The following is a 13,481-nucleotide window of genomic DNA, read 5'->3' as shown; positions in this document are numbered from 1 at the left end:
GTTTTACAATAACCTTCTCTCCTTATTCCCCATTAATAGTTAAGTAGATTTGTATTTATTTTTGATCTGGTTCCTCCAATAGTCACTTACAATTTCTCCAATTTAAATTGTTCTGTACATCCTGTAAAACTGGAACCTCTTGAATTTACTTTTGGAACGCTGCTAGACCTGCTTTTATTTCTTGTTCACTTGGCATGTTTCTATCAAAAACTAGAGGTCAGTTATATGTTGGGTTAAAAGATGAGTCGAACAGTAAATTTTTCACGTTTTCTCCACTGTAATGACGCCAAGCTGTGCTCAATTTATATAGATTATGTAACATTATAATATTTATATAACATAGATTGTGATATATTGCTTAGTATGAGCCATGATTTCTCAAGTATTTATGAGTGATAGGTTTTGTTCGTCGACGTCGACACACATCCTGTGTACAACGGATGACATCTACTTCACCAAGATCTCAGTTGATCAAGAATTAGCCCGGACAGTTAACTCAAATACGTCTTGTTTTCTGTTCGTCAAGTTCCTTTTGCTTCCAGAAAGTCCAGTGGATTTATTTCTACATTTATCCACAATTTCTACATTTGTTTGGCCTCTTCTTATTTTAAAAGTATGAAGCTATATTATACTATGAGTATGAAGCTATGAAGCTATGCTATAGCTTATCGAAGTTATTAATTTGGGAGACAGTACCAGTTCAGTAGAACAAATACCATCGAGAACAATACTCAATAGATTAATAAATTAGTTATAATTGAAGGTAAAAAATATAGTGTTAACGTCAGTAATTGCAATACAGCAATAGTTGTTGCCACAAATAATTATTATTTACTGTTATTATTCGGTTACAGTGAATTCGCATCACTTTATAGCTAATTGCAGTAATTAGAATCGTTCATTGTATTGGACAGTGAAATTATTGTTACAACAGGCAGGCTACCATTGAATAATGAAGCCTGTAATAATGATTAGTGGGACGAGTTGAGCAATTATTGTGGTCTCTTGGTAATAATTAACAATTATTACGGTATTAGATTTTTCGGTTTGATTTGAAGCTCAAGCTGAGGTGAGACGGTAAAAGGGGTGGAACGGGAGAAATTAGAAGAGAGAAAAAAGGAGGAGAAGGAGGATAAGGAGGAGAAGGAGGAGAAGGAGGAGAAGGAGGAGAAGGAGGAGAAGGAGGAGAAGGAGGAGAAGGAGGAGAAGGAGGAGAAGGAATGAGAAGGAGGAGAAGGAGGAGAAGGAGGAGAAGGAGGAGAAGGAGGAGAAGGAGGAGAAGGAGGAGAAGGAGGAGAAGGAGGAGAAGGAGGAGAAGGAGGAGAAGGAGGAGAAAGAGGAAAAGGAGGAGAAGTAAAATAGGGTGAGATGAAAAGAAAGAGGGGAAGAAGAGATAGAAAAGAGAAGAGGAAAGAAGTGGAGAGGAGACAGGAGGAGACACTGAGAAGCAAGTCCATTCATCTAGCACAAGCCTGAGGCTCATGTAGGCATCATCCTCAGTGAAGAAACAAATCCATACCTGAAGGACTTTACTGATCAGTTAACTTGTAGGATCTAGCCGAAGAATTGTACACCTTCAGTTTCATGGTTATAACACAGAACGTTTTGCAGTAGGCTACAAGGTCATCTCATTCCTTTCATCTCCAGCTGAAGAAGAGACAAAGGAGAAGGAGGTGAAGAAGGAGAATGTGGAGGGTAAGGCTGAGGGGAAGAAGGAGTAGGAGGTAGGAAGGAATAGAATGAAGAGGAGGAGATAGTCGATTCTAAATCTGCATTTCTCACGCACTACTAGACTGTGTGAACTATTTGACCTGTTATTTTTTTGTACCGCTGTATGAAACCTCTCATCTTTTGCAATGCGTTCCATAGACTTCGGTTAGTTTTCAGTACCTGTGTGCAAGCTCCCATTTACTGTGATTGATATCATATCTCGAGCCTATGTGTGAAAGATCAAATCTTTTGCAATACATTCAATATCATAGACTTAAATATCGATACTGAAGACCCTTTACATTATATCAGCTATTTCTTTAAAAAACTGTGTGCAAGTTCACATTTTCTGCAATTGATTCCACATCTTGAGGTTATGTGTGAAGGATCTGATCTTTTGAAATATGTTTCATATCATGGACTGAATTTAACTTTTCTTTCGTATTCTTTCCAATATCAATACATTACTTCGAGATCATAGAATCTATCTTATTTTCAGCACCTTTATGAGCGCTCTCATTTGTTAGGAGATATGTTATTGAAACATCATTTTGTAATTTAAAGTTAATTCTATTATTCCATTGCGGGTGATGCCCGCCCACATAAGCTTATTGCTTGTGTGTGGGTTATGGAAAGTGAGAGGGTGATTTGATGAAATGATCTGTATTGTCTGTTCATTTCTATCGAAATACTTGAAGAAATCATTGTTGTGGTGTTTTAACCTGGTAGAGTTTTTTTATTTATTAGGATCATGTATTGAATTATATCGGCTACTATTAAAACTATTTTCGCCACACTGCACAGAAAGCAGCTGTTTTCCAGTCCCTACGTAGATCTGAAAGACCTTGTTTGCAGACGACGTCAGAAAAGGGTTTCTTTTCCGGGCTAGGCCAGAAAGTTGTCTCTTTCCAGCCGCTCATGGAAGTAGTTAATAAGTCATCCGCTAGATCGGGCGAGTGGCCACTTTCATCATCAGCTGAAGTAGCCATGATTTCAGTTCCAGTTTCGAATCAAACTAATTCACTTCGCAACCAGTTTTATTCAATTATTTATTGTTGATTAGTGCATTCCGAATTTTCAAAAATGCTTGAAGAAGAATGTGGTATTCCAAGTGAAATTTTAAAAGAATCTGAAATCCTGACTGCAAATCTTCTACCACTAAAATCAAGAGATAGGTACGATAGCGTAACGAGTATTCTTTATTTATTTTGTCAGCAATACCTGTAGTGTGGCGAAAAATATCGTTCGCACCACGGGCAAAAATGTTTTTCCAGCTCTCAATCTTTTCTAGTCCTCGGCCTACGGCCTCGGACTTGAAAACCGATTTCGAGCTGGAAAAATCTCATTTTCTGCTCTAGGTGCGAAATATACTATATCTGATGTGGAGCCTGTCTCATAGTAAGTATTGCTGAACGAGAATAGTTGACATTAGTACTTCTTGTATGTGCACATTAGCTAAGCATGTGGTGAAGTGTGAGATGAAAAATGACTTATGCTCTTTCTACTGCAAGACTCTCCCGTTTATCAATACTTCGAGATTTTTTCTGGTGCAGGTCCCTGTAACCAAATTGCTATTGAGCTCTGTTTCTTACAAGGGAATTGGCGATTAAAGATTGAGAGCCGTTTGCACTTTCAAAGCTTGAACTGAATTTAATCAGCTGGTGGCTTAAACTCGAAATAAACTACATTTATAACGAACGAGACCTGATATGAAATTCTGTGAAAACGACACTTGGAATGAATACTGATCTAATACTATAAGGGAATGAGAGAACAAAATATACTTCAAGTATACAAAGAAACCGATAAGAATTAACGATTCTCCATTAGTCAAATAAATCCAAGTCAAACTTGATTTCGAAGATATGATTCTCAAATTACTCGAACATGTACTAGCTTAACCTTGTGATGAACAAGATTATCCAACAATATACACACACATGAAGTGATGAAGTAGTCACGATTCAAAATACACTGAAAAAAAATCAACAAACATGAACTTGGCAAAATTAATTCTCATTAATGAGCGTGCGAGGCACGCAATCAATATAATGTGGTACACGGTACTGATATTGAAATTAGCCATTATCATGAAGAAGAGAAAAATACATTTTAAGTCGGACTTCGTAACGATTGCATGCAAACTGGACACGAAATTTGATGACGATGCTGATGATTATTATTGATTATTATTGTATTGAGATTATTTCAACCACTATTCAAATTTGAATTCCGATCAATTGAGCATGCGCATGAAATCGTGCAGACCAGATCTCATCCTATCTATAGATCGATCCATAACTTATTCTGCAGGAATAAGAGAAGAGAAGAGGAGAAGGAGTATGAAAGAGAAAGAAGGAGATAAAGAAGTAGAAGAACAAGAAGAGAAAAGGTCAAGGATCCCAGTCAGGCACACACACACACACACACACATACACACACACACACACACACTGAGAAGAATGAAGTTGAGGAATCTCCTGGTTCCATTCTATATATTATTGGAAGCGGCTGGAGAAAGGACCAGTATCAACCAGTTTAAGGTCACACGACCTGAAATAATTAACTCGTGAAAAATGATCGGTTTGATAGTGGGTGTGCCCTACCAGCGAAGAGTGGGTTGCTGAACTTTAATATATTCCAACAGAAATTGGCAAGCAACTAGGATTTCTTTAGAGCATCTTATGGTGAGGCTACTTTTTAATATTCCTCATCTGTTTCACTTCGAATTATTCCATATTGAGTGGTATTGACTCTAGAACATTATCATTATCACCTCAAGCTACCCAAGTTACCTAAGGTACCTTATTTCTCAATTCTTATTCATCAATCATACTTGTTAATAATGACTAATTATGACAGACAAGGACAGCAAACCAATGTTAATTAGGTACTGACTCCACAACGTGAATCTTTGTATAGTATTAGTTATAAATAATGAATCATAGGTAGTTGGTATTTTCGAGGAGTGCTTCCTCAGAAGATGTGAAACGATATGTTATCTATTGATAAACTGATATATATATTTTTTTTCTATTGATAAACTGATATAAAATCTAATGAATATCAACCAAACTTCATTTTTTAGACATTCAATTTTCATTATACCACTTTTATCGGAATAAAAATGAAATCCAGGTACATTTTTATATTCTATTACAGTCATGCAGTAATAAAATATGAAAAAGAGTACCAGGAGTAGATTTTAATTCAATTATCCAGTTTTATCTATTTATTCATTGAATAATATATCCAAATCATATGAGATTAGTTTTTCAATAACTTCACGGTTTCACTTCGATCATATTGAGTGGTATCGACTCTAGGACATTATCATTATCATCTCAAGTTACGCATGTTACCTTAGGTATGTACCATGGCAAACCAATGCTAATTACTCCATAACATGAATCTCTGTATGGTTTTAGTTATATAATAATAAATCATAGGTAGTATGATTTATTTAAAAGAATAATTTTCAATAGATTTGACTGACCTCGATGTTGTTGTTAGAACCTAAGGGCGTCTGAGGGGGTCCGTAAGTGGGACGGGGTGGGGCTGGGGGTCCAGTGGGCACTCCGTAGGTGGGACGAGGTGCTGGGGGTGCAGGAGGTCTAGGTGCGGGGGGTGGAGGAGGCCTGAAGGGTCCAGGGGTTTGTGGTGCTGGTGGCGAGGGGAAGGGGACATTTGGCGAGGGGTAGTTGTAGCCGTTGCTAGTGGGGGGCAGGTACTGGTTGTTGACTGGGGGCTCGGCGGTGCACAGGGCCAGTAGACAGGCGGCTAATATACTCTGAAACACACGAAAAAAACAAGGAAAATTAGCGAAATCGGGGTTTGAATTGGGAAAATGTTCATGGAAAATAGTGGACCTTGCATTAAGAAAACCATTGACAAATAACGAATAAGGTGAGTTTGGTTTAAAATTTGAATTTTTTTAATGAAAAATGTGGAAGTTTATATCCAAATACTTTTAAACAATTCTATAATTTGCTTTCGATGAGAAAAAATGTCTTTAATAACTAGTAGTTCTGTGAACAGCAGACCTCACACAGTATTCTCATCCACAAGTACCTGATTGAAACTATAGACCTTATGGAAATACGGTAATAGAGTGGCTTCTCCACACATCTGTGTAATCACTTGTCAGCTGATTTATGATGAATAATTCAATAGTCTGATTTTTACTCTAATATTGGCGTATGTCCAGAAAAATTCTAAATAAATATAGAGCTTTCTGTCCTATCGTACCGTGACGTGTCGTCCCGGAATGTAAGTGTGAGCGCTGTTATCAGGTCTGGCTGCAACTGTCTACAACGTTGATGGAAAGATACATTTTCAAGATGTTCGATAATTTTGAACGGGTAGTTTTATAAATAGTCAACTGTCTACTAACGTTGATGGAAAGATACATTTTCAAGATGTTCGATGTTTTTGAACGGGTAGTATTATAGTCCACTAGAAAGCTGATTTATGATAAATAATTCTATAGTCTGATTTTTACTCTAATATTGGCGTATGAAGGAGGCTCCTTTTTCCTTTTATATAATCCTTGAAATGCAAAATTTCCAAAAACCTTGTATATACGTCGACGCGCAATTAAAAAAGGAACATACCTGTCAAATTTCATGAAAATCTATTACCGCGTTTCGCCGTAAATGTGCAACATATAAACATTTAAACATTCAAACATTTAAACATTTAAACATTAAGAGAAATGCCAAACCGTCGACTTGAATCTAAAGGTGCGTACAGATATACGCGCCGCGAACATGAGCAATTCACTTTTAATCAGCTGATTCCAAGCTTTTTATATCTGTATCTTACCGTTTCTGTAAAAATACTGATTTAGTCAGCTGATTAAAAGTGAATTGCTCATGTCGTATATCTGTACGCACCTTTAGACCTCGGTCAATAAAGGAGTTTTTTTTTCAAAATACATCCAGAATTCAGCAGACATAAAATTAGAAAATTGGCAAAATCTTATCCAATCGTTTTTCATTTTGAACTATCAATCCTGTTTCGATGAAGTCTGTAGCCTTGGATGACATCAAATGTATGCTTAGCACCAAATGAAAGCACACACCACTGTAATGTAGTACAGTTAGTTGTACTACATTGTAGTTATTTCAAGTGAAATAACTACTTTTAGTTACATTACAATGTAATGATTGTGTACTACAGTTGGAGTACAGTTGTGTATAAGCGTGGTGTATGCATTCTCTCTGACAGTAGCCATTCAGTTGAATCACGATAATTACAAATTACTTGAATCAGCCAAATTACTCCTATTCATCATTATAATATAAGGTACGAAACTATGTTTAGAAACATGTAGTCGAATCTTTATATATATATGGATTTTACGGTGAATCACCCCCTTCCTTCTTTTAGTCGGATTTTCCATCTTTGTCGGTCATTGCACTCATCATCTGTGAGATCTCTAGCCTCCATGGCGTCGTCCACCTCGTCTCGCCAAGATCGCCTTGGCCTCCCTCGCTTCCGTCTACCCCAATGGGCTCCAATCCGTCACAATTCCGATCCACTTACTTGCACTAGCCCTTCTCGCGTGCCCATACCACACCAGTTTCTTGTCCTTAATGAACTTCATTATATCCGATTGAACTTTCATTCTGTTCCTAATCTCTTCATTCCATACTCTATCCGTAGTCGAATCTACGTAACCGATTCTCGTGAATGTATTATCAAAATACAAAAACATCCAATGGCTCAACTACTGGAATATATCAAATTATCAAGTACATTTTAGTCACTTCAAACAAAAAGATTTAGATGTCCTATTATATTGTTATCAACTTTAAAATGACCAAAATTACAACAAATTTAATCTATTTATGTCAATGATAATATTGTCACTACAATGTTTTCAAGCGATAACGAGGAACTAGATCCGGTAGTCCCTAGCGAACAAAAAACTTCAGTCAATCATGTGCATTACTCTACAAATCGTAAAGGGATCACATCAACTGTATAAGAAGCTAATACACGACACTTAGTGCTCCTCCAAGCGAGCGAAACGAGCTCAACTAACCACAGAAGATATACAAGATTGTCATGAAATACATGCACACGATGCCAGGCCACTAGATAACTTTCAACATGTGTTGAAATCGTTGAAACTATTGCCGGAGATATCACGCTTCGACTGCATTGGCTGTTGCTGCACACAGAAACATAGAGTTGCATCTCTTCGTAAAGGTGAAGGTCGAAACAGAGAGAAATATAACTGGAGAGAAAGAATGTGGATGGATATTCACAATATTCATCCGTTCATTCACTCGTTCACTGAGAACATTCATCCATCACGCGCTATTGCATGATCACGTTTCACTTGCTCTCTCACGATAATCAACTGCTCTCTCTTACTCACCCTCTCACTCTCTCTATCTTTCTCTTATTCTCTCTTAGTTTATTTATCGTGTAGCGGTGAACTGTGATGTCGTTAGTAAAGTAGCCGTAAATAGTATCAGTTATTATTATCGTTTAACGAACTCAGCCAATGCACCATAGAAAGTTCTTCTTAATCAAGTTACGGTTGACCCAATGTTAAACTCAATTTGTACTGCACTTTTCTACTAAAGGTTTGATCTCTATTCAATACCTGGGAACTATACACGAAAACAGTAGGTCGCGGTTTAGCTGTCAGTTCCGATTGATGCCACTACTTATCATTGAAATGGAAAAACAACAATTTTGTATGTCATCATGCTGAACGACGATCGAGACTCAGGCCCGTATGCAGATGCTCGGTTTAAACGAAGAAATGTCAGCTGTTCCTTCAAAACCCGATTAGAGCACATAATGATAAATGCAGCCAAATCTGCAAGTAACAGGTTCATCTATAAACGTGGTTCCGTCACGTAAATGGTGCATATGGCCCTAAGTGGTGTAAGTAGCAAGTTGAATTTTTCATAGTTCGGTTATCAGTTCAAAGTACTGAGAGATCATTCACATTCTCTGTTCAAGAGATAAATTCAAGGTTTCAAGAAATGATTGCACTAAATTAATTTGAAACTTTTTTCAAGTCGTACTTGACACTCTGGGACCTGATCAAACTTATTCTGCACTAGAGGCAACCTTGTTTAGATAGCGTGAGATATCCACCACCATGATAGAAACGTGACAAATATATTATTGTATAGTAATTATTAATAAAGGTGCTTATCGGAAATTTCAATATCGAAGACAATCTAGCTTCACAAGCTTCTGCTGCTATGCTCTGTAGTATGGAACCGTCAAGACACAGAGGAACTCATTATAATGAATCTATTGGAATTGAGATTGGATGAATATCCAAACCTTCATATCCTTCAGATAAGAAGGCTGAAGACTCCGGCTTACTCTGATTCAAACGACGGGATTGGAAGAAGGAAACGAAAAAGAAGAAGTAAAAGAAGAGAAAGATGAGGAAGGAGAAAAAGACGATGTAATGAGATGGAGGAGAACTATAATGAGAAGATAAGAAGAAGAAAACGAAAAAGAAGAAGTGGAAAAGAAGAAAACATAGAACTGATTAGAGATGAATCAATATTCAAGTAGGCTGTGACATTAAAACTGTGCGAAAAAAGATGGAAACGATACACCAGGTGAACGAATAAGGAAAAAAGGAAGAAGAAATATAAGATTTGTTTGCTTTATTGGAGAGAAATAATCAAGGGAAACCCTCTAAAACAGAGAAACAAGGTTATGACAATGAAATATGACTCAGATATTTTATCAATTTCTTCTGGTGCTTGGTCATTAATTCAGAGTAGTAAAGAATCAAAATTGATACAAGTTTTTCTTATGTTATGAAGCACCCAAGTGGAATATTCAAATTAGCCATGATTGAACTAGTATTATTTTCGGAATATTCAAATCATATATGTACAACGAGGATCGAAATAAACGAAACGAGATATCACTAACAACAGACTGGTCAAACGATCAAATTAGTTATTTGTGCAACTAGTGCGCAAAGTGACAGTTTGCTGCACCGAAAGAAACGTTTACGCCCGAGCCGTAGGCGAGGGCGGAATGGCTTCTTGAGTGCAGCAGAGGAACTTTGCGCACGTATTTCACATTAAGTTTTCCCTACAGTTACCATTGAATATGAAAAGTGGGTAATTATGGGTAAAATTGCCTGAAATGCATCAAATGTTTTTCTGTGTAATTTTATTATTGATAAAAACCTTAATTTATTGTCAAATTGAATAAAAATGTTGTCCTTGGTTATAATATATAATTAATAATTAGCGCGTTGTGCTTCGTTGCACCTCTGCTTACTATAGCAGCCCAGTCACTGTTGCCAACTTCATTTTGATTTTGCTGCACTGTTGCTCCATATAACCTACTAAGTATTTTGTGTTGCCATGTTGCAAATCTGGAGTGCAGAAAAATTTTTCCCGCACTAGAGCGGAAAAGTGATTCTTTGCGTTCTGTAATCAGTGCAGCAATGGCCACTTTTCAACGTAACTGTAGGAAAAAGAAATTAGCATTGCGAGTATTATTATTGATGAGGCTGTTAGGAGGTTAGTTGATGGGGTGAGAAGATAGAGAAGGAACACAGACGAGAGAATATTTCAATTACTGGCGTCCTGTACAGGAGGTGATGTGTTCACACCTATTTGGCGATATGATTTATGTGCGGTGTCCTTCCACACTGGCAGAAATTAATAAAACATTTTCAAGTACAGCAGAACAAGTACAGTGTACAGTGAGTGTTACAGCAATAACAAGAACACATCGACCGAAACGAGGAGAAGATCGAGAAGATAGCATTCAATCTAGTAAACGAAGGAGAAGAAAAGGAACAAGAGCAAAGAGAAGGAAGAGAAGAAGAAGTAGAAGAAGAAGAAGAAGAAGAAGGAGAATAAGGGTTGAAGGAAAATAATGAGAAGAAGTAGAAGACGAAGAATAAGAGGGAGAAGGAGGAGGAGGAGGAGGAGGAGGTGAAAAATAAAAAAGAAGAAGGAGGGTGAGTCAAAAAAGAAAAAGAAGGGAAGAAGTGGAAGGAGAAAACGTAGAATAAATAGAAGTAGAAGAACAAGAGCAAGGAGGAGGTGGTGTAAAAGAAAAATAAGAAGAAGAAGGGAAGAAGTGGAAGGAGAAGACTCAGGATATTATATAAGGAGAAGAAGCAATAGGGGGAGAAGCAGATTGTAAAAATGAAGGGGGAAAAATGTTGAAAAGTATGAGCTGTGATTGGAGAAGGAGGAACTGGTGAAAGAGAGAATTTGAATATGAGGAGGTAAATAAAGAGGAATAGGGAGATGATGAGGATGAGGACATGATGATGATGATGATGATGAGGACAGGATTGAAAAGATCCAGGAGGGTGAGAAGTTGAAGTGTAAGATATTTATGATGACGATAATACTATTGTGGATGAGAAAAAACAAAAGGAAAATGTGACCAAGTTGGAAGCAAAAGTACTGCCCAGGGCCCATAGTGGAAAAATCTGGTGTGGTACACTCACACAACTTTCCTTGCTCATATTCGAAACTACGATCAGACTTTTGTATATATGTATAATTGTTTTCAGAGTACTTTTTCCTTTGTGTAAATTGTGAAATTCAATGATTTTTTTAGTCGTCATTTTTTTAAAGTCGTCAAAACAGCTGTTCTACAGATGAAATATCTGTGTTATTTTTATGAACTGCTCTACCTACCTACCTCATGCACGAGAAGGAGGTTACAAAGTCCATTTCTCAAGGATGGGGTGGACCCCCCATTAGTTTCCCAGAAAGGAGACTCATGCCAGTTAATAGAGCTGATAAATAACTATACAGAGTATGAATTTGAAAAAAATCGGTCAAGTTATTTTGAAAAAATCGTGAAAAACATGGTTTTTTAGTAATTATCCGCCATTTTTCTCAAGAATATTACGGAGCTCCTGCAATTTTCCAAGGAAAAAACTCATGTCATTTGATAGGACTTATGAATAGCTACCCATGGCTTGAATTTGAAGAAAATCATTAGAGCCGTTTTCGAGAAAACCGTGAAAAACCTGGTTTTTGGTCATTATCCGCCATTTTTCTCAAGAATATTACGGAGCTCATGGAATTTTCCCAGAAATGAGACTCATGCCAGTTGATAGTGCTTATGAATATCTATCCATGGTATGAATTTGAAGTAAATCGTTAGAGCAGTTTTCGAGAAAACGGTGAAAAACATGGATTTTTAGTCATTATCCGCCATTTTTCTCAAGAATATTACGGAGCTCCTGAAATTTTCCTAGAAATGAAACTTATGCCAGTTGATAGGGCTTATAAATAGCTATCCATGATATAAATTTGAAGAAAATCGTTAGAGCTATTTTCGAGAAAAACGTGAAAAACATGGTTTTTTAGTAATTATCCGCCATTTTTTCCGCCATCTTGAATTGAATTTTATTGAATTTCTTATTGTCGGGTCCTCATGGTATAGGGACCTCAAGTTTAAAATTTCAAGTCGATCGGTTAATTAGGAATGGAGTTATCGTTTTCACAGACATACACACATACACACACACAGACCAATACCCAAAAATCATGTTTTTGGACTCAGGGGACCTTGAAACGTATAGAAAACTTGAAATTGGGGTACCTTAATTTTTTTTGGAAAGCAATACTTTCCTTACCTATGGTAGTAGGGCAAGGAAAGTAAAAATTTCAAAAACTAATTATAAAATACCAGAGTAAATCGTAATAATTATCCAAAGCTAGTATACCATTATTGTGTCGTTCCAAATCTGCGTTTGTTCAAATTATTCCAAGGTTTCCCTTCGCTTTTCTGTATGAATTAATCTTTTTTTATTTTTTTTTTTTGAATGTCGTATCGATAAATGAAGTATCTCACTCTATTCTGTTGATGATCATGTATGATAATTTTCATCTATGGTGATGAATATCACAAATAAATTATATTACATTTTTCATAATTTCCATATTTGTAGGAGTAATGCGAATCCCATAAGCATTCTACAGCCTTGTCTTGTCAACAAATGCATTAATTTCACATAAGAGTAAATAATGTTAAAACTGGATAACTCAATAATGAACATGTTTTATATTAAGATATCCAGACATTGGCGTCTTGTTAGTTATAAAGCTGACTGACTGTACATATTCTCATTAAATCACAGGACTGAGCCTTGTATTAATGTATGATTATGGTAATCCTCAAATAACTATATAAACTAACAGTTACTTTGCATAGTGATATGGAATCGATTCTTCCCTTGCCAAGAGATGATTAGAATGGATGCAATAATTATCCCATTTCAATGTGCATAAGTCAGTAACAGTTCCAAGATAGAAATATAAGTGTAGCTGTGTTAAATATAAGAGTATGTTGATTTTTATCCCATCCAATGAGGATAGAAGTCATTCAACAAGTTCCAAAATGATAATGTAGGAGCTCGTTGACAGTAATTGACAATATATTGTCTACAATATTCAATGCCTTGGTCACGACAACTCAATTAACGATAGGATGAGTGAAATGTCTATCAACGCATAAAACCTGCGTTTATTTTCATCGACTTATTTTAATGTGCCTATAGTGGAGTCCATTTGAAATTGACAGCATTGTTTGCATGAGTGAAGTCATTCCACTATCCTATAAACGCACCTTCTATATGAACAGCCCGTTCTTTCTCATTGGCTTATTTTAATGTGCCCATATTGATGTTAGTCTTTTAGACACTTTTAACTGTTAGCATCGATTGGTGACTCTTCTATTATAATTATAATACATCTATTGATATTATTCATAAGAAATGATGACTGTCT

General features: G+C 36.5%; 1 protein-coding gene across 2 annotated transcripts in view; it reads right to left on the bottom strand.

The window, feature by feature from the left end:
- Nucleotides 1-13,481, bottom strand: part of LOC111057361 (pro-resilin) — an 89,376-nt gene that overhangs the window by 8,262 nt on the left and 67,633 nt on the right. For both annotated transcript variants that reach the window (XM_039425162.1, XM_039425161.1), the window contains exon 2: nucleotides 5,207-5,500. In XM_039425162.1, coding sequence (XP_039281096.1) covers nucleotides 5,207-5,500 — 294 coding nt within the window. The remainder of the gene's footprint in view (nucleotides 1-5,206; nucleotides 5,501-13,481) is intronic.

The sequence above is a fragment of the Nilaparvata lugens genome, chromosome 3, assembly GCF_014356525.2.
Source record: "Nilaparvata lugens isolate BPH chromosome 3, ASM1435652v1, whole genome shotgun sequence".
In the NCBI taxonomy this organism is placed as follows: Eukaryota; Metazoa; Arthropoda; class Insecta; order Hemiptera; family Delphacidae; genus Nilaparvata; species Nilaparvata lugens.
Note: the sequence above shows the minus strand (reverse complement) of the source record. Positions and strands in the feature narration are given on the sequence as shown.